The sequence below is a fragment of the Lates calcarifer genome, linkage group LG6 (assembly GCF_001640805.2).
Source record: "Lates calcarifer isolate ASB-BC8 linkage group LG6, TLL_Latcal_v3, whole genome shotgun sequence".
In the NCBI taxonomy this organism is placed as follows: Eukaryota; Metazoa; Chordata; class Actinopteri; family Centropomidae; genus Lates; species Lates calcarifer.
In genome coordinates this window covers 5,915,679-5,936,334 of record NC_066838.1, presented here as the reverse complement: position 1 = coordinate 5,936,334, position 20,656 = coordinate 5,915,679, and the positions used below count along the sequence as shown (strand labels likewise).

The 20,656-nt window shown below is 40.9% G+C and overlaps 2 protein-coding genes and 1 long non-coding RNA gene across 9 annotated transcripts; 2 read left to right on the top strand and 1 right to left on the bottom strand.

The window, feature by feature from the left end:
* Positions 1-127: 127 nt before the first annotated feature.
* On the bottom strand, positions 128-15,802 carry csde1 (cold shock domain containing E1, RNA-binding). 7 transcript variants are annotated; one of them, XM_051071059.1, is made up of 22 exons: positions 15,637-15,802; positions 12,252-12,916; positions 10,968-11,233; positions 9,482-9,670; positions 8,597-8,795; positions 8,267-8,433; positions 7,279-7,365; positions 6,806-6,903; positions 6,639-6,720; positions 6,318-6,446; positions 6,021-6,146; positions 5,686-5,901; positions 5,322-5,492; positions 5,072-5,236; positions 3,561-3,668; positions 3,223-3,401; positions 3,002-3,114; positions 2,764-2,883; positions 2,484-2,662; positions 2,210-2,373; positions 1,966-2,098; positions 128-1,664 (listed from the first exon to the last, which is right to left on the bottom strand). In XM_051071059.1, the coding sequence occupies exons 3-22, from the start codon at positions 11,091-11,093 to the stop codon at positions 1,617-1,619; spliced, it is 2,799 nt and encodes a 932-aa protein (XP_050927016.1). In that variant the 5' UTR covers positions 11,094-11,233; positions 12,252-12,916; positions 15,637-15,802; the 3' UTR covers positions 128-1,616. The 7 variants fall into 7 exon arrangements, with proteins under 7 accessions (XP_050927016.1, XP_050927017.1, XP_050927018.1 ...); XM_051071060.1 differs by having other exon boundaries at positions 5,352-5,492; XM_051071061.1 differs by having other exon boundaries at positions 8,324-8,433.
* LOC127142550 (uncharacterized) lies at positions 12,924-16,875 on the top strand. Its single transcript, XR_007813372.1, has 2 exons — positions 12,924-14,144; positions 16,171-16,875. It is a non-coding gene; the product is annotated as an uncharacterized LOC127142550 (long non-coding RNA).
* A 618-nt stretch (positions 16,876-17,493) lies between these two features.
* sike1 (suppressor of IKBKE 1) lies at positions 17,494-20,469 on the top strand. The gene is made up of 5 exons (XM_018675253.2): positions 17,494-17,931; positions 18,539-18,644; positions 18,729-18,871; positions 18,986-19,099; positions 19,389-20,469. The coding sequence occupies exons 1-5, from the start codon at positions 17,773-17,775 to the stop codon at positions 19,515-19,517; spliced, it is 651 nt and encodes a 216-aa protein (XP_018530769.1). The 5' UTR covers positions 17,494-17,772; the 3' UTR covers positions 19,518-20,469.
* Positions 20,470-20,656: the final 187 nt, after the last annotated feature.

Here is a 20,656-nt window from a genome sequence, read left to right as displayed (position 1 = left end):
CAACATAACAATGGTCTCCATGATAATTATGTTCACAGCTACTTTATAGTTTTCTATCTAGTCAACAGATTTACGGCCTTTCTTTGAAAAAAAAAAAAAAAAAAAAAGACAAATACAACACACATCATGATTTTCATAAAACTTTAATTCAATTGTTTCATTCAAGACCATTAACAAAAGTACATGAGAACCTCTGTATGTGGTTCAACTGAAACCCGGTGATCTCTAAAGTTGAAATTAATATTGACTGTAACTTAATGTGCAGAGGCACAACAGCTCACCCACCAATCTCCAGAGCACAATAACTGATATCCTGATTCTTAATGTTTTTTTGTTTGTTTTTTTTAAACTGAATTTCTAATACTTTACCTTTTTCCTTCTTTAAGTTAAATTTGTTTTATTATATCTGAAGTTTGAACTTTCACTAAGAAAAAAAAAAGCACACATTACATACAGTATAGTTCAACCCACAGGTTTGGGATGCATATCAGTATTATTTCTACTAGAAAAGACAGCCACCCTAAGATTGTTCTGAATATTTTGGCGGTTGGCTGGGAACAGAGGATACATCTAATTTTTGTTTTTTTTTTGTTTTTTTTTTTGTTGTTGTTTTTTTTTCCATTTCGTTTTGCTTGTAGTTTTAGGCACCTTATTCTTACTTTATTCAATATTAGCAGATTGAGTTTCAATGGAAAAAAGCAAAAATATGTGCAAGAAAAAAAAAAAACATAGTATAAAAGAACTGCAGATATAAGATGCCACAAGGAATTCTGCACCTGGGAAAAATTGCTTTAGTGGAGCATGTGAATACCAAAAAGGTATCTAAAGGCTCCAGATTGGTAAAAGTAAATCCCATTAGATTAACTACTTTGACATTCACATACATCACACACACCATGCTTTCACTTCAGCTCTTCAATAAAGCATTTTAAAACTGCTCAAAAAACCGAGCAGAGAAGAATCCTCAGTTTAAGCTCGCACATATGAGAAATATGATCCTCCTTATGGAGGGAACTTTGCTTTGCTTTATGCGTTTTGTAGGAAAGCATACAGTAGTGGAAACTTGATAATGACACCATTTTAAGTTTCCATGGGTAAAGGAGCAAATATATGAGAAAAAAAATGGAGCAGAAGCTCAAAGACATGCCAACAGTCACACTCATTCACCCAAGCAAACTACTGGACAGATTACAGGTGCAGAATTCCAGACAAAGCAGATTCAAAAGATAGGGACATAGACAGCCACACAGTCATCACTCTGATTTAGAGGGGCAAGGCCCTCAGAAACAAATACCTCCATTACACACTATAATCACTTCTAGGATACATCACACACGCACACACTCAAGAGATCCCATGTACACTGCAGTGTGGACTCTGTATCAAGTACATCATACATGGGAGGCAGGGAACTGTGGAATGAGAAAAGTTCCCTCGCAGGTATCGATGGGGACATAGATTACACATGCCGATTACTGTATGTGTGTGTGTGTGTGTATGTTTTGTGTATGAGTTTGTGTGTACAAGCATGTGTCAAATCAAATTCCCTTATCTCCTGCTGTTGCCCTTTGGGACAGCATCCCACCAACACTGAATGGAGGCGGGCTCTGTATTGCTCAGTCAATGACACCAGGCTGACGAGTCTTGCGCTCCACATTGAAGCCCTGTACATGAGAGGATAAGCTTTGTTAATCTTGAGGCTTATGTATGATGCCCAGTTCAAGTAAGCCGAAGCTTTAAGGAAGGAAAATCTAAAATGTTATCCAATTCTAACTATTATTGAACATTACATAACAGTTAATCCAGTAAACTGTCCTGATATACAGTGCATGTACAGATAATAAAATAAGTTAAATTGTTATTTGAAGCTATGATAATAATAAAGAAAGTAAAATTACACAGCTCAGAACAGTGGCTACTTTCAAAATACAGGCCAAATGTACAATAGCACAGGCTTGGCTGTACCTTTGAATTGTCAGGACCACGGGGCTGTCTCACAATGACCAGGCGAGGAGCACTGGCATCATCAAGAGTGATGCTCTTCAGTCGGTTCACCAGACGGTCAGGGCGAGGAGTGACCACTGGTTTAGGTCCCTCACTGTAATGTTAGGGGCACAATAAGAATTTAAGATCAACAGAGGCCAAATATTTTCATTATAGGTCACTTGAAAAAGTAAACGTACTGTCTGCAGCCAGCTGGAGCCCTTACCTGACTCTGCGAACATTGCAGGCACTACATTTTCCTGTGCGTTGATTGAGGACAACTGAGAACTCCACCTCATCCCCAGTTTGGAGCTCCAGGCCATCTTGCACTTCTTTTACATGGAAGAACAGCTTCTTGCTCTCACCAACTTCATAAGTGATGAAGCCAAACTGGAGGCAACAAAACAAAACTTCAAGATTTAAAATCAGAGGTTTCTAACACGTGTGATTCTAAGTATTGCAAACAATAATGAAACTATAAATAAATAACTGATCACTACCTGGTCTTTGACACACTCCACCATGGCTCTACGCTGAGGGACTACAATACAGGCCATCTTCTGTCCAGTCTGGGCTACTGTGCAAACCTGGAACTTCACTAGTTCTCCTTTCTGCAGACAATCGGCCTTGTTCGCCATACTCATGATTCCAAAGGGATAAGTCTGGCCTTTAGTTCCACCTGCAACGACCATGGAGCGGGTGTTATCGTTGTAATTTTCCCCAAGAAAAAACATGCTTTGAATATTGGGGCTGCAAGTCCCACCATAACTTTACACCAACCTTCCTCTGTGACTTCAATAAGACCTTGATATTCTGTCTGGGAGGGGTCTACACTGCGTAAAGGACGGATGACTTTCCCCATCATCACTGTCACACCAACATCCTCACCAATGCCATTCACTAAAAGAGGAAAACAAAAGATTTCATATGCCTTTTATTTGTAGGCACTTTTAACTGCCGTGTTGACTTACAGACATGATTCATTAAAAGAAATCAGCTAGAGTTAAACTGTTTGTACCTGCAGCCACTTTGGTAACCTTTTCAGCACTGACTTTGTTTCCTTTTCCCTTAGAGAGAGTGTACTCTACTGTGTCGCCCAGCTCCAAGTTCTCCAAGTCTCCACACATTTCACTGAGGAGAAAGCACAAATATATTGGAACTTGGTTATCAAACAGATATTTGAATAATAGCAATAAAATAAATAAGCAACTAAAGGCATCCTAGAACTTAAACCTCTACCTGTAGTGAAAAAAAATTTCTTGGTCATGATTTGCTGTCTCAATGAAACCAAAGTTGTCCTTCAGTGTGGCAACAAATCCATGCAATCTCTTGGCACTGGAGGCATTACGGTTGAGGACCCTGATGGAGACTGCACTCTGTAGCCCAGTTCGTTTCACTTCGTTGATACAGAACTCCACCTAGAGGACAAACATTAAAAAGTCTCAAACAGCATAGACAAAATAAACACTGAGGTGACCTTATATCGCCCACCTCTTTATCAGTGTCTGCAATAGCTGAGTTAATTACTTCAATTTCTAAATCCTAAATTCTAAATCCCAGTGTCACTTAGTAGATACCTTATCTCCAACCTGTGGGTGACTTCCTCCCTCTAGGTCCTTGGCATGGTATGGCACAGTCAGCTTCACTCCACAGTCTTCATATGCAATCACTCCTTCCTCAGATTCCTGCAGAGGGCAACAAATCAAACCTACATTATCTGAGTGTCACCAATGTTTGATCCAGCTGGCCCCAGCCAATACCATGTCTCTCAACCTGTTTCAACAAAACTGATTTCAGCTACCAGTTTCTCAAATTATTCAATCAGAGGATTTGAGAGTATTAGATGGTGTGAAGATAGCCTACACAAGCATATGAGAGGCACCAGTGTGTGATGCATCACTCCGTAGCAGCATAGTTGGTTAGCATTAGCCTAGTCTACGGCAAGAGCTCTGAGTTACAGCCTACTATGCAGGGCTGCATAATTACCAATTGTTGTAGTTTCAACTATTGGGAACAGTCCTGTAATACTCACATATTTTCTCACATATTTTATTCCTTCTCGGTAGTTCAGAATAATCATCTGAACCTCCAACAGAATGCAATTTACTGACATCATTCCACATTTATTCCCAACAGAAGACAGACAAAAATAGATATACAAATACAGCTGGCCAGGGCTGGCTGATCACAGAAAATGGATTAACGTTTTTATGCTTCAGAATCTTTTGTAGTATTCTTCCCACTGTTTAGATTATAACAATTGTTCTAAATGTAAAAACATTCATCAACGATCTCAAATTCAAGTGTCAAAAAAAGGACCACAGAGTAACGGACGTCAAAGAAATGTTGATTTAATGACTAATGCAGGTGATGTTATCATTTAGGAAGGACCAAAAAGACAGTTGACAGGCTGTTCCCAAAAACCATTCAAGTAATCAGGACTCCTGTTTCAGCACTAATTGTGCAGCCCTACTACTCACTGAATCACTGATGTTTAATTCCATGTTTCTGTGGGTTAATTGGTGATCAAATACCATGCTGTTAACTTAAGAGGCAAAGGCGGCAATCAATGGGCCAGAAGCCTGCAAAGACTAACCTTTTCTACAACTTTACCCTTGAAAAATAAGAGAAACAGACACTTATTAGACAGCATGGCCTGTCAACATCACATGTGAAAGAACAGCATTCTTACACTGCATTCTTTGTCAAGTACTGACCTTTAAAATTCGACATCTAGTCTTGGGATAAAGTGATTATTTCTTATTAAAAAATGTTAGTGATATTTATAGACTATTGGTAAAAGCTTGTGCAACTGCCTAAAATATAAGCATAATTAATATTTGTGTGATATTATTCATGTGGCTTCATGCAGAAGGTCTCAGGCCTACCTTGTCTTTTTTCTAACCAACAAGGGGCATGAACAGGAGGACAATGGAGGAGAAAGCAAAGAGGAAAATTAGAACTAAAACAAAAATTGGGAAGAGGGATAGATGAAGTAGGTTGGGGAGGACCAACAGGGCCATTGCTGTTTTTCATGGGGGGCAGATTCATGAGCAATGATATTTGTCATAAATATGCACTATTGTACCTTCTCCTTGCCCTTGGTGGGACTGGCATTCTTGGCGGTGATGGCAACAACTTCTTTCTCCACCACACCCATAAAGCGTTGCTCAGACTGGGTATGGAAAGACACTGTGCCCTTGGGCAGCTTTTTGATGCGCACTGCGTGGTTCCTCTGGGCTGAAAGCATATCCTGGCAACAGCAGGACATTTACTTTAGTTTACTGTCAAATAATAATAAGAATGTGCCTGCTTAAGAAATAACACAGAATACATACTTTTGTGAAAAGCTTATAAACAGGACCTACAGGCACAACTGTAAACTCCACTTCATCGGAAATGTGCAGCTGACTCTCCTCCAATACTTCACTGAAGTGAAAGAACATCCTAGCATCCCGATCCACACACTTGATGAAGCCAAAGCCATCGCGTATAGCTGCAATCACCCCCTAGAGAGATTTGGTGACACAGTTGCCATCAATGAATAGGCATTCACTTCTGTTCAATACATGTGGATACCTCTTTCTTTTAACTCATAAATGATGCATTACATAATATAATTGACCGTTTTAGGGGGAAGGGGGGGGGGGAAGAAAAAAAAAAAAAAATCACACTGACTTCTTATTCTTTTGTAATCCTCACCATTTCACGTGTCTCCTTGGTCAAGTTGAAGGTGTCTGGAAGGATGTCGATGTTAGTTGCCCTCTCCAGCTTGTCTCTGCGGTCAGTGGAGATATTGAACTGTATGTGGTCTCCCTCCAAAAGGGTCACCTTGGATTTTGTGTCCTTCTCGCCGAACGGCAGTTCTTTGTCAGTGAAACCAATCCGGGCACTGATGCGACCTGGAAGAGGGTCGTTCTGTGGGAGCAAGAAGTAAAGACTCGTCAATGTAGTAGGCTATATTCTTGGTTCATGGGTCACAGCACGCTGGCGTTTAATCCTCAAGTCTCAACTTGCCAGACTTGTGATCTACTTGCCTGGTTTTTGGTAGGAACCTTGGGAATGACCTTGACAACAGTGCCTTCAAACTGCTCAATGCTGATATCCTCAAAGATGACTGTTCCCTGGGGGAGCAGCCTCACATCTGTAGCTACTTCTTTACCCTATGCCACAAGAACATAAAATGTATCAATTTCATATGCACATTCAGGAAGGTCATTAAAGATTCACAGGTGTCAAAGTTGGCAAAAAACAAACAAACAAAAAAAAACAACATTCGTTCAGTAGTCAATCATGTATTTGTGGATGGTATAGTTGAAAAGTTTAACACCTACATTTCTGTCTTTGATGGTGAACTCGACATCATCTCCAGCCTGAAGAGCCTCCAGATCACCCTTGAACTCGCTGTAGTGAAAGAAGATCTCCTTCACCACATCAGCCCTCTCAATGAATCCAAAGGCCTCCTGAAAGACAACAGGTACATCAGCCTACCAGTCAAAATGAGAATTCCAGTGGCTTAGCACTACTTGCATACTTTATGGGAAACATTCTCTCAACTATTCTTGATAATGCATTCATTCAGCCCTCACAAAGATAATTATACTATGTCTCATTTCCATAAGATAGATTCATGTCATGACATAAGTAGATCTTACCTTTGTAGCACACACCACGCCCTGGCACCTCATTTGTTTTTTCTTCACAAGTTGAATATTACGAGCACTGACTGCACCAGTACTGAAATACAAGAGTGAAAAAAAAATTAAAATCAAGTGCAAGCTGGGAATCATTAAGACAATGCTGACATGGTGTAAAGACTTACTGCTTGTTGGTCTCCATGTAAAAGCTGACTTTGTCACCCGTATCCAGGTGGATATTGCCCTCCACATCATCAGGAGTATAGGTAAGGTAGAACACTTCCTGTGGAAAGTCATACCAGTGTTGAACTTTGTTAAATGGTTTGGGACACACTTACTGATCCTTAAACTATTTCACATTCAAGACCACTAAATAAAATAAAGTAAAAGCGTGCATACACATGAAGGACAGAAAATTGCTGTGGAGGCAGAGATCGTTATGTTTACCCAGTCGCCTGGCATGAAAACATGCACCAGCATTAATCATACACAGTGGACAGAGATGTAAGTGAGTAGTTAGAAAACCCAACCCAAGCATGAAAAAAATGAGTGTTGTCTCTATTACAAAAAAGGACAGATAACAACTACAACTAACAACTACACTGACATTCTGCATTATATTGATCAAGCATGCTGTAATCCGTGTGACTCCTCTTACCCCATTTCTTTCATAACAAACACTGCCAGTGGGCACCTGGCCAGGAGCAGATTTTCCATCCAAGTGCACTGGGATTGCTGAGACAACCTACAGAAAAGGAGGAGAATGCAGGTGGAGGCCATTAACACACTGCTTTACCCATCTTGAATATTCATTCAAATTACACAGCCCAACTAAATCTCTCTGCACACATGATGAATGAAATGGCTGAATTTCAAATGTCACAGTAACAAGTATATCAAGTGTCAAATGTGGCACGCATCATCTACAGGTTAGAGTTGCATTTGCATGATTATACTTCAGTGTAAAACCCGTATAGACTGTCAAGCCTCCTAATGTCTTTTAGCATGTTGATAACCTGACTCAACAAGTCAGTGAGCCAATGTGTCAGCATGAGTGTGTTGGCTTCATGGAGTCACAGTGAACACTGAATGTAGAGTTATATTTATTATGTGAATGCATTACAAGACAGGTGGCATCACTTGCATTTTATGAACTGTACATGACAGTTGAACCAAGCATGACAGTCTGATATAGCACGCCTCTGCCTTCCCCTGCTGAGCCAAACTGAATGATGCAGCAGGCAGGCCCACTGACTCTTTACAGTCGGAAACCAGAATGGTACATGTCAGATTTGTTTTTGTTTGAGACTAGCCAACTGAGCTATACTAGCTGCTGTGAGCATTCAGAGAAATGAATACAGCCACTGTGCATTATGATGATCACATCACCATATTTGTTCAATAGACATTCAACATCTCCAGCAAACATGCATGTCAGCAACAATGAGCCAATCTGAAATTCAAATGTATTCAAAATCTTGATGTAAAATGTTTTTTTTTAATTTATTTATTTTTTTTATGTGGGATTAGAGGGGGATCAAAATTTACAGAGTACTTCAAATAACACCCCATGCTCAAAAAACACAAATGGGCCATATAAGTTGACAGACAAGGACAGAACCAAAAATAAAATGGTGTTCCTTAACTGGATGAATATAACCATGCAGCACAGTAAAGGGATAGGCGTGCAGGTCTGGCCCCACCTGGCCCGAGATGCGCTCCTCTGGCAGCACCTCTGGCTTTATCTTTAGCAGCTTCACTGCTATGGGCTTGCCAGTGCGCCTGTCAGAGGATACCTCAAACTCTACATCATCTGAGGAGAAAGGAGCAGAAGAACACCAAAAACACTTAGCACACTTCAAACAAAACGAGGACAACAAGTTTCAGTAACGTAGCTCAAGTGTTTTCCTTTTCAACAAATGAAGATTGAGTCAGGTAGGTATTCATGATTTGTAAACAAGTCCAAAGCCTCTTACCTCCTATTTTAAGATCCTGCAGGTTGCCATTGTACTGAGAGCAGTGGAAGAAGAGACGAGCCTGACGTTCAGAGCACTGGATGAACCCATAGGAAGTCAAGAGCTTCTCCACCACACCAGTCTCTCTAATGCCAGGTCCTGTGCCATTTGCGTACGCAGTGTGCCCATTGTTATGGAGCATGCCTGGGTCAAAACTCATCTAGGGAAGAGAAGAAGCAAGTGTTAAAATGCATCCTGTAGTGGATCAACATGAAGCAGACTAAAAAAAGTAGTTGTTTAATGCAGGGTTTGATGCCAACCTTAAAAAAAAAAAAAAAAAAACATTTCAAACATGCAGGTACAGCACATTTCAGAGGAAGTGGGGAGGAAAAAAGCAAATGTAAAGCTACATTAGAGCCTTCAGGGGCTATCTGGCCATCAACCGAGGGATCACACATTGATAATGTCTTGAAAAGCATCAAGTTAATTTATACTGTTGACTGGAAAAACAATTTTTAGCAACACTTCCTGGTGTCATGCTCTGAAACCTACAATTCACTCAATTTTCCAAGTGAGTTTAGTCCTAAATCATTTAAGCACCATCAAAACCTAGTAAAAAAAAAATTCATGCAAATTGTGGTAAGAGATATTCAGAGATGTTCAATAACTCTCCCTCTACTAACCAACCAACCAGCAATTGTTATATTGCAATACCAGTAAAATTCATTTACGGGAATCTGCCACTAATATCTGATTGAACTTGCTTTTCACATAACTACAAACAGAGATTGTTATGTTTACCCTTTTCACATAACTACAAACCATGCTGTTAGCAAAAGACACAGGACAACAACAGTTGATGGGGCTGTTAAGTCAGTGTTGGCACTACCGAACATGCCCTCTTACTGATCTCTGATACAAGGGGGTCCGCTTGTGTTTTTTACTTCCTGGGTGGGGATGGCAAGAGACAGAGGAGGAGCGGGGGATAGGCATGGGACCAGTAGAGGTAGATGGGGCAGAGCCAGTGTTGCGAGCCACTGGAGGTTCAGAGGACCCTCTTTCCATTTCTGACACTGGGGATAGGACTTGAATATGCTGTTGGAAGGAGGCAACAGCTTTGACAAGGAGCACAGACATAGCATTTAATGTTTTTGTTATTATCTATTATCATAAGTTGTTGAGTTGTTATGACGCAAAACCAGCTATCCAGCCTTAGGGTATAAAATACTATATCCTCTACTTGACCTTGCTACTCTTCCGACAGTTCATACAACACTCAATGTGTGCCCTTGGCACCAATTTTTGGGGGCCAACCATATATATATTTCACAAAATCAAAGCAATACACAATACTACTAATGGACAAAGATTTCTCCCATGCCATTTTCATCACAACCACCACCAGTACTCAAACCCTGTGAGAAATCCTGACACCAAAATACCAAGCAGAAAAGTATAAGGACACTCAGTAATGAAACTCTACCATGACAATCACACATCACGGCATCAATCAATAGCACTAATAAGTGGTTGACTATGTGCATTCAAACAGGAATGGCTCTACAGCCCAGTCAGCTTCTTAATATAACCACTAAAGGTGAAGTGGTTGAAATTAAGTCACAAATCTTACTCAAGGTCAAGTAAAATTAAACTACTGAAATGGAGAATCAGAAAATGCAAATGATAGGTCAAATAGCAGTGCATCTACAGTGGACAGAGAGTTGGTGATGGGTTATGGGTTATGAGGGGGGTCCCAGAACAGCCTCTTCTGTTAGGTCCTGTACTGCACTATCATGACAAGCTACTCTTCAAAGAAGACAGAACACATCTTTAATATCCTTTAAGACAGGACATTAAAGACCCACGTACACAGGCAACATGCCTAAACATTTGGTTTGGTTGCCTGTGCAGTGATTATGCCAAAAAATCCACAAAAACCTTTTGGTCTTAAAGAGGGTTTTAGGTTCAGTTCTGATGGGTAAGTACATAAATACTATCCATTTAACTTATTCATTTGTTTTTCCTACAGAACAAGTAGTACGTAGTTCAGAGTTGTCCTTTATTTGAGTGGTGGTACGTACAAGCATTAATGTAGCCCAACATGATTTTCCTGTGTCACGGCCTTACTAAGGATTGTGATGCAAAGTAAAAATACAGGAAAAAAATCCAAAAATGGCTTTACAGGACATGTTAAAAGCACCAAATTTCTGCAGTCTAATCAGCAGAACACCCCTCACCCTGCAACAACATAACTGAATAGAGGCTAGTCTCGGGAGCCCGAAAGGATGAAAGAGGTTAGGCCATTCACAGCAGAGAGATGCGGGGCAAGGTAGGTGGATGGGTGTTCGATGGGGTGGGGCACGTAGAAAAGAGGTGGGAAGGTGAAACTTACGGATCGGCCATATGGCGACAGGCTGAGTCCGACAGGGGAGGTGCTGCTCAGGTCAGCGCTAACAAACGCGGTGGGTGGCGACGCAGGCAAGGTAAACTCAACAAAGCCTTTCCAGGGGCTGCCCATATTTTCCCATAAACTCGGACCAAACTTGCTTGAGCACTTGCTGAACTTGATTACTTGTTAAGATTGATTTTTTTTTTTTTTTTGCTTCACTGTTTAGTACTATTTTTTATGTAACCACCCAATGATACACCGCTGGATGTCTGCAAGGGTGAAGAGAGGAACAAACATAACGGGTAAGGCAGATAGGTCAGCCAGTGTGCTAAGTGTCATAAACAAAGGAAAATAGCTGTGGGCTTTTGCCCCCCAGGGAGGAAGTTGAAAAAGCAAAAATTAGGGAGGATATGACTTCAAAACGACAGAATAGGAAAAAGGTGCGGGCTGGGTGAGGGAAGGCAATCAAATCATTTCTCAAACTAAATTGAATAATCACTTCAGCTGTTTGGAGGTGGTGGCGGTTGAGTACATCTGGCTTATGTGAGGTTTTAGGAAGAGTTATCTTTTAACAAACGGCAATGTAGAGGTCAGTGACGTGACAAAATCAAATACTCAACTCAGTATTGCTTATCACAGTCATTCCACATTATGTGTGCTTTCAAGCCCAGATAGCAACATGTGTAATCATGTGTAGAGAGAAATGAATATACAAGGTTCGTTTCTAACCAAGCACTGCAGAAGCTGCTTTCACTGACATGTCTCTCTGGTTGAAGGTGTACTAATCAGTGAAATCAGCTCCTACAACCAACCACTGAAGGTGCTGCCATTCAAAAATTGAGAATGCCAAACTAATTGAAGAGACCACAAATCCAGATACAAAAGTTGCAATGAAAACCATTTTTAAAATAGTTGCACACCTGTTGGGTGGGTCAAAGTTGGGTGGTGTTGAAGCAAACAAGCAGGACAAACTGAACTTATTTGTATTCAGTAATAAAAAGAAAACAACCTCTGCATTGCTGCCAAAGATCAGCACAGCTGGCCAAACTGAATCAGAATTGAGAGTTACACAGTCTGTGTTTGTACATCCATATAACAGTAATGTGTACAATCAGGGAATTTACCAATTACAGTTTCTGAAGTCAACTCCTGAAGTCAGGGAATAATTTTCAATATATTGGGGAGAAACATGACAAATGAAACCATGAACTTCCAAACAATCAAAAAGCACAGTTACCAATAACATGACAGGTCTCATGTTATGAAGGGACAACAATTGAGACCCACCTTTATTTGTCGTCTTGAATCTTCTAATTCTCTGGATCTTGATGACTATGCAGTTTCTGCAGATCTTGTCACGCACACAGTTGAACACACACACTTATTACAGGTTTCTGGCACAAGTTCTATATGGTTGCATAAAGCAAAAAAGGGGGAGAAATCTAGCGCAAAAAAGGCAAATGCAGGTGTAATAACACTGCTTAGAAAAATACAATGAAAAACAGTGGGAGGAGAAGAGGGAGGAAAGACGGGGAACTATGGGGGAAAAAAAAAAAAACTAGCAGATAGCAGCCCACTCCACACCCCCGCTGTGAGTCGGTGGTGTGGTGAGGATGAGGAGGGCTAGGAGCAGCGTTGGGACGTGTGCTTTGTCAAAGCTGTTGAGTAGGCACAAACTTCTGGTTTCAGATCAGTTATCGTCTTCTCAGAATATGCTTGGGCATAGGATTGCTTCTCTTCTGTGTTTCAGTTGGGCTGATGTGCGTCTTCTTTGGTCGTTTCAGGATTTGGTTACTTCTTGTGTTTTAAACCCTTGAAGTGATCCTTTTTTCCCCACGTGTCTTCAGTGTTGCAACTTTGCTTGTTTTGGGAGGTTTATCTTCAGTTTCTTTATGATCTGAACTTGAAGCAGTTGCGGATGGTACAAAAATTCAGTTCCGTTTCACTTCATACTGTTGGGAAAAAGCAGATTTGGTTGGCTGAGCAAAACTGATCATTCAATTCAATTTATGTTGATTAACAACAATTTCATATATCAAACATTTAGAGTTAACACAAAAGGCCCAATGGCTCCAGGAGTCTGCAGTAGTGATGAGAATTCCACGTTTTCTGTCACATGAAAAAGAGGAACAACCCTGAATACCAGTGGCCTGAAGTGTTTTTTTTTTTTGAGAACACTAGATTCTTTGCCCCCAGACTCACAAGTATAAAAATAGGTTTTCCTCAGATGCCACTGGATACAGCCCATAATGCCAGGCAGCTGAATAGCAGACATTAGCTGTGGATCAACAAGTCCTTGTGCATACCTCCAGCTCAGGCCATGATATTTATGGCTCCATTTCTGACCAAGGCCCTCTGTTTTGTCAGTCAACCGATAGCTGTTTTGGAGATAGCTGTTTTTGCACACTTACACAAGTTCATTGTACAAGTGAAGCTCACCTTCAGGCCAAGACAAATAACATTTGTGTGAGTGTATTACATATGTAAATTTTGCTAAAATTAGTTGGAACCCAAGAAACTGATCTCCATCAGTAGGTTAGAGCAGAGTGTTGTTGACCTAAATACACTGCTTTGAAAACAAGCTGGGTGAGCCAACTCAGGCCACATGATATCTGTTCTGCTCTGACTGTGTTGCAATGACTCCCTCCCCATGTGCTTCCTGGAAAGTTAATATATAATGTTGTATTTATGTTCAAATGGGGCTCCTAGCAGTGGGGGGTGGAGGTCTGAAGGTGCCTACTTGGTATTTATATCCAAATGTCAAATCCAGATTAACCAACAAGCACCTTTGTATTCCGTTTTCATTTGCAGTGTTTGGATAAATACTAGACCCACAGTAACGAAAGCTGTACATACTAGTGATAGCACAAACAAATAAGTCAGTCATCACAAGATGGATTGGGTAAGTGGGTTAAAGGTTATGAGCAGAGAACAGAAACTACACTTAAGTGAAAACAACCATGGAGGAGATGGCCTTTTCTGCTCCCCCTTTTTCAGTTTTTGGTGACGCAGAAAGAGAAAAAAAAAAAAAAAAAAAAAAAACAGTCCACCCACTAAACCGCAAGCACCGATTGGTCGTTTCAGCACTTTCTAATGTGCATTAAACTACAGTTTGGCTCGGTAATCATTAAACAAGAAACACTGGGAATCAATCAGACTGCCCCGGTTTCGACAAAATAGGTAATAAACGCGCAATAAGGTCTCTAGTCTCGCAAGCTTTAACACGTCGGTGCTACCCTAGTCTGAGCCCGAACAACAACCGCCCTGACAGGACCAGCCATGTGACTTCCTAGCAATCCGCCATCCTCAGCTGGAACTGCTAACATGGCCTGATCCAACACGTTGCGGCATGCACCGCGATCAAAAACGTCACATCTAGGCTAGCCAGCTAATTTCACACGTCAAACTCTGAAGTGTGTGCCCAGACAACCGAACGTGGATTATTTTACACTGGTTTACAGCTCGTTGGTCAGAATAACGCACACACTAACAGTTAGGTATAAAAGTAATCGTCTCAATGACCTTGTGTGGGCAAACAGAACAGGCAGATTAGCATTTCGCTAACGCTAAAGTCGTAAACAGCCAATATCCCCGGGCGTTTCCGACTCTTAAAATGGAAATTAATTCACAGCGACAGTATTAATACGCCACAAGATAACTCAAATAATTAAAAAGTCAGGTTTATTTTTTTAGCTAATTGGTTATTATTCCAGGTACTTGGTTTAGACTGATCTGAAAGTTTGCGGAAAGTGAGCACCCTGTCATGTTAATCTCGTACACCGAGACTAGCATACCAAGCTCCATCCTACAAAACGTCATGTTTAATGTTTCGTGGGTTCAATTCTTAGTTATATACACTTGGTAAAGACTTATTTTGAGACTTGTTACAAACCGATTTGGTGGCCCGACAAATTCGGTATCCATAAAATAATAGACTATTAGTTTATTTTAATAAAATCATATTTTGTAGAACTGGGTCGCACTGCTAACTTCCGTCTGACACTGGATGTGGTGGTGGAAACTGAACAGACAAAAGCTCAATTTGGAATAGCCGATATGACAGTGACGCAAAGACCAATTCTTAGCCATTAAAAGCCCTGTGCACCTGCGGCTAATCGAGGTCAAAATAAATTGTCCTTGATTAGCAATAGCACAGTTTATTCTCTTCATACGCACATAACGGAAAGATAACGTTGTCAGAACTAGCGGCACGAGGACGGGACAACAAAGAAGCTACGTACGACCTGCGCTCGGAAGCTCCTGCTCAATTCTAATAAAATGTCGCGTCTTGCGGTAATGTTTTACACAACAAGTTCACCCAAGTGCCGTCTCTTTGGTAGACTGGGACACGTTTTAGAAATAGAGAGTGGTTTATATACACCGATGACAATGTGGCTAGGCCGTTCACAATGCTAACAGGCTAATAGCGGCTACAGTTAGCTAGCATGCTGATGGACTACTAAATCCTTGTGTGTGTGGTGATTTATGGTGAGGAAAAACACGCCACGGCTGCCCCCACCCAGGCCCGAGCTCCGCGTATGACTAAGAGCCGAATAAAGCCCTCACTTTTAAAGTACCACTGGATAAAACAGAAAAAAAAGTCTTACTGACACATTACCAACAAATGTTTGAATTGTTATATGAAACGAGAAGGTTAATAATAAAAACTCACCCCAACAGCTTTCAGCACTGTCACCAGCGCCGCTAGAAGCAGCACGGCACATTACGTAGTGATTAGGGAGGCGGCTACCGCGATATTTGACGACGTTAGACTAACCAAAGAGCATACAGGAAAGAGTGGCCACTACCGAGCAGTCGCTGGTGAGCAACCGCGATTGTGGTCTCGCAAAGATCCATGGGAGACTTGGCATACAGTAGAATAATTATGATGGTAATGTTTTCACTAACTTGCTATCTGGGTTCGAAGAGCCATATGCCAGGAAATACAGTCATTCACCTGTTCCAGACAAGTGAACTTAAGGCGTGGCCCCCGTTTAAACCCCTGATAGTGACTATTCTCCTCCTACAGTAGAGTTTCTGAGACCACACGTTGCAGCTTGAGGGTGTATTCAAGAATGAAATAGATTTACTGGACTTGTCATTTGAGATTCTTCTCATTTCAGTCATTAATTCATTTGATACTTGATCAAACCTGTGAAGACTTGAAATGCTGATAATATGTAAAGCTCTGCAATATGTTGATTAGATTTGCAGATGACACCACAGGGGTGGGTCTCATATTGGACAATGATGAGACCACCTAGAGAGAGGAGATTCAGCACCTGACACAATGGTCATCCTCATCCTGAACACTAGCAAAACCAAGGAAGTCATTGTGGATCACAGGAGGTCCAGGAAGACAGAACACGCTTCACTCCTCATACACGTGGAGGCGGTGGAGCGTGTGGATAACATCAAGTTCCTGGGTATCCACATCACATCTGATCTAACCTGGTCTCTGAACACATCCCACCTGGTGAAGAAAGCCCAACAAAGGCTCTTCTTCCTCAGGAAGTTGAAACGGGCTGGACTCTCCTCTCGGCTGCTCGCAAACTTCTACAGAGCCACAATAGAAACCATCCTCACACTCATTCACTGTGCCTTGAAACTGGAACGTGCGCTGTGCTGCACTTTTGTACGTTCCTCTGCTGCTAAGATCCATTGTACATTTCATTTTATTCATCGCACATTTTATTCTGTTTATTTGATCTTATTCTATTTTATTTTATTCTATTCTTATCTTACTTTATTTTTATTTTTCTGTACATATATATATATAGTGTGTCTAGCTGTTTTTTTCTGTCTGTATATTTTAAAGTATGGTGTCTTTGTCTTTTTCTTATGCCGAAAGCTACCAAACAAAATTGTGTTATGTGGTGCATAATGACAATAAAGAATTCTTGATTCTTGAGGTCCTTGATGGCTGATCAAACAAGGTTTTATTATTATTTTTATTATAAACAGTGCTGAACCAATGACTGCAGGGGTCATTTTGGTCATTTGTGGTTAATCTGGCCATGCAACGACTTGATAGTGTATCATCAGTTCTATTCTTGAAATAAATGTAACTGGATTTCATGAATCTCTGAATGACACTGTCGCCAAGTGCTGCTCATGAAGAAAATTGTTGGGTTTCTCTTTGTAAATATTATAATATAAAAAGAACGGTCCAGGCCTGCTCTATATGAAATGTGCCTTGAGATAACTTCTTTTGTTATTTGGCGCCATATAAATAAAACTGAATTGAATTGGCCACTTTGTTAAAGTCTCATTTACAACATGTAAAGAGCTCCTCATTCCATAATTTCCTTTTGTTTTAATGGCCTCCAGGGCTGACTCTTATAAACTAACCTAGGTTTTTGTCCCAGACTGTGCAGCTGTTTTGTTTTGCTTTGTTGTTGTCTCATTAATTAATCATATTAATTTCACAGTTGCTGCTATCACACGTCCATGAAACCTAAACTCACCGCTGGATGGCGCCATCCACTTTGAATTGAGTATGCGATACATTACATCCAGGGACGAAGAGGATCTGGAAGTGACGTTACCTTTTAGGCTCACACGGAAACGACAGACTTGACAACAGAATAGAGTTTTTTGTTTGTATGTACTCCTCTGGTTCTCGTACCGACAGATATTTCAGAAAGTCCACAATAGTATGTAGACGTTGCTGTAAAGGTACTGGAGCTGCCGCAGCTAGTTACGGCTAGACAGCCAACGTAAGCTAACGCTGCGAGGTGTTTTCACCTCGCTGGTAGTGAGAAGTAGCTTGTTTACGTTACCTACAGTAGTTGTCAGTTTCCAGTAAATGGCCTGCACTTTAGAAAAAGTGTTGGGTGATGCTCGAACTCTTCTCGAGAGGCTGAAAGAGCACGACACGGCCGCCGAAGGACTGATAGAGCAGTCCGGGGCCCTCAGCCAGAGAGTGCAGGGCATGAGAGAGGTGGGGAATGCCTTTCCAGAAAAGGTAAGGACGAGTGTTTTAACACAAAGAGGTTTCATTCAAGTACATGGATATTCAATGCTGCACTGCTCAATGGCATACACCCAAGTGGTGCAACAGGACTTGGCAGAGGTCTGAGAAATGTAAATGAAGCTGAATCCATTGCCTCATTTTCACAAAATGTCAGAGATCTGTAGAAGTAAGTTACCACAACGATGTTAAATTCTTTTATTGTTCAGTGGCGTCTGTCACGACATTTTATTTCACTAATCATCATGAAGGATTTTATTAACGTATGGCATCCCTCACTTCTTGAGACTGCATCTTGTGTTTTGTTGCACAACCTGTCATCAGTGGGAAAGCATCTTATAGTGATTTTATGTTTTGAATGGCACTGAAACTCTGTTCTTCTGTAGCTGAGATTACACAGCAGGAAATCATTTTTTATAAAAACCTCAGTTTGAATCTGTAAAATGGAAATCAAAATTTGTATGTAGGAGTTAAATAGTTGCTTTGCATCATGACATTTTGTTTTAACAGTTTTAGAAGCTGATTTGATACTACAACAGAAACAAGTCTGCCTATTCCTAACCTTCTCCTTGCATTGCCATGTTCTGCTCTCTCCCCTCAGCACACAGAAGACTCATCAGAGATTCAGGAGCTGACCAAATACAAGCCTCATGTCCTTCTGACTCAGGAAAATACTCAGATCAAGGAGCTACAGCAAGAGAATAAAGGTAGAAATAAACCCACTCTATTCTGTTGATTGTATGGCTTGCGTTTTATGTTTTTGCTAACCCTCCTCACAACTTTTTCTGCAGAACTATGGTTGTCTCTTGAAGAACATCAGTACGCGCTGGAGTTGATCATGGGTCGATACCGCAAGCAGATGCTTCAACTAATGATGGCGAAGAAGGAGCTGGACACCAAACCTGTGCTCAGCCTCCATGAGGACCATGCAAAAGTACGCTGACTTTCTACATTTGTTCAGTCATTCACAGGATAGGATTACTCAGCGATAGATGTAGTGTTAAAAATGCATTGATTTTGGGGAATGTCTTGCTTTCTGATTTTCCAGGAAGTGCAGAGCCAGGTGGAGCGGATATGCGAGATGGGGCAGGTAATGAGAAGAGCAGTGCAGGTGGATGATCAGCACTACTGCTCTGTTCGAGAGAGGCTCGCTCAGCTAGAGGTGAGTGCAAACCTGGATTTATGGGAAACTATTTCGGAAAATTGCGCACAGAGACTGTCTTTGTAGGTATGGTATCTCTTTGTGGCAATTTACTCAGATAAGGTAAAGAAATACACAGTAATACAGCACAAGAACACAGTCCTGCAAATGTAATTCCATTAACTACTACTATATGGGAGGGAATCTTAGAGGCAGATATCTCAAAACCTGGAATAATAAAACCAAAACTGTCTGCATGGCCAGATACCATTAGAGAAACTTAAATATATGGTTGTCCTGTTGCGTTCAGATTGAGAACAAAGAGCTGCGAGACCTCCTGGCCATTAGCAAGGGCTCTGTGAAGACAGCAAGAGAAGAAACCAACCAGCCAGCAACAGCAGCACAAGAACAGTCCCCTCAACCAGGGTCCAACGAGTGACGAGAACAGCTTCACTGTGAATGGGGGAAACAAGTCCCTCAGGACCAGAAGACAAGGTTGATGTTCTCCTCACCTGTGTTCACCACATTCTTTTTTTTTTTTTTTTTTTTTTTTTTTTTTACATGAGATGGAATGCAGTCAGACCACAGCATATGTTTTGTAGTGAAAGCCACTTAAACACAGCGTTCTGGCCATCAGAAGTATATATCTGTGGGTATATCTTGACGGTAGCTATTGTAAGCTTTTGTATGTACAGCAAACATATGTACACACACACGTCCTGGAGTAAAGGCAGTAAAAGCAGAGGGGATTTATTTTGTTTTTGGCCAAAGATACATTTACTCGTCAAGGACACAGTTTCTACCTCTTTGTTGCCCCTTTGCTGTTCACTCACTCTCACAATGTGTACAATGCTCATAACCACCCCGCTATGAGTCCACTAAGAAACCAACTCGTAGGTTGGACCATCTTAAGGAGCTGTGCTTGATAATCACTCTGCCAACATGATGACTTCTGGCTGTTTCACACAGTTTGCCTGCTGAGGACTGACAGTGGATCATTTATATGTGATTTTCTGTCATTTTATGAATTTGATATGTTTGTCAGTCTGTTTGTAGAATTCATATGTAACATAAGATTTCCATGTTTAGTACTTTGACTGTATATGTTTAACGGAAGTTTTCTAGTTATCAGATTTGGATGCAGAGTGATCAAATGTCCCAGTTGATGGCACACCTTTATTTAATGGTAACAATTTCAAAATATGCCAACTTTTTGTGTAATGGATATGAAATGTTTGCGCACTGTATGTTCTCGGAAATTGTATATTGTCATCTCAGGAAATCAGTGTTAATAAGGTGAACATGCTGTAACGACTTCATGACAGTGTAGTGATTTGTGTCAAACAGAATTTCACTCAGAAACTTTAAAATAAATTTGCAATGAAAAAATGTGCATCTGTCAATGTTTGTTCTGCCATAACACACATATATACTCAAAGAACAATTTATTAGGAACACCTGTACATCTACTTATTCATGCAGTTATCCAATCAATCAATTGTGGCCACAGTGAAAAACATAAAATCGTGCAGATACAGGTCAGGGGCTTCAGTTAAAGTTTACATCAATTAGAATTAG

Excerpts from the sequence above, each read along its gene's own strand:
- csde1 (XM_051071059.1), bottom strand. The coding sequence starts at position 11,093 with ATGGGCAGCCCCTGGAAAGGCTTTGTTGAGTTTACCTTGCCTGCGTCG. Across the intron at positions 3,669-5,071 it reads CCACCAAGGGCAAGGAGAAG|GAATCTGAGGAAGGAGTGAT; the intron begins GTACAATAGTGC and ends TGCCCTCTGCAG. Across the intron at positions 2,374-2,483 it reads TGGAGTGTGTCAAAGACCAG|TTTGGCTTCATCACTTATGA; the intron begins GTAGTGATCAGT and ends TGTTGCCTCCAG.
- sike1 (XM_018675253.2), top strand. The coding sequence starts at position 17,773 with ATGGCCTGCACTTTAGAAAAAGTGTTGGGTGATGCTCGAACTCTTCTC. Across the intron at positions 18,872-18,985 it reads TCCATGAGGACCATGCAAAA|GAAGTGCAGAGCCAGGTGGA; the intron begins GTACGCTGACTT and ends CTGATTTTCCAG. Across the intron at positions 19,100-19,388 it reads AGAGGCTCGCTCAGCTAGAG|ATTGAGAACAAAGAGCTGCG; the intron begins GTGAGTGCAAAC and ends TGTTGCGTTCAG.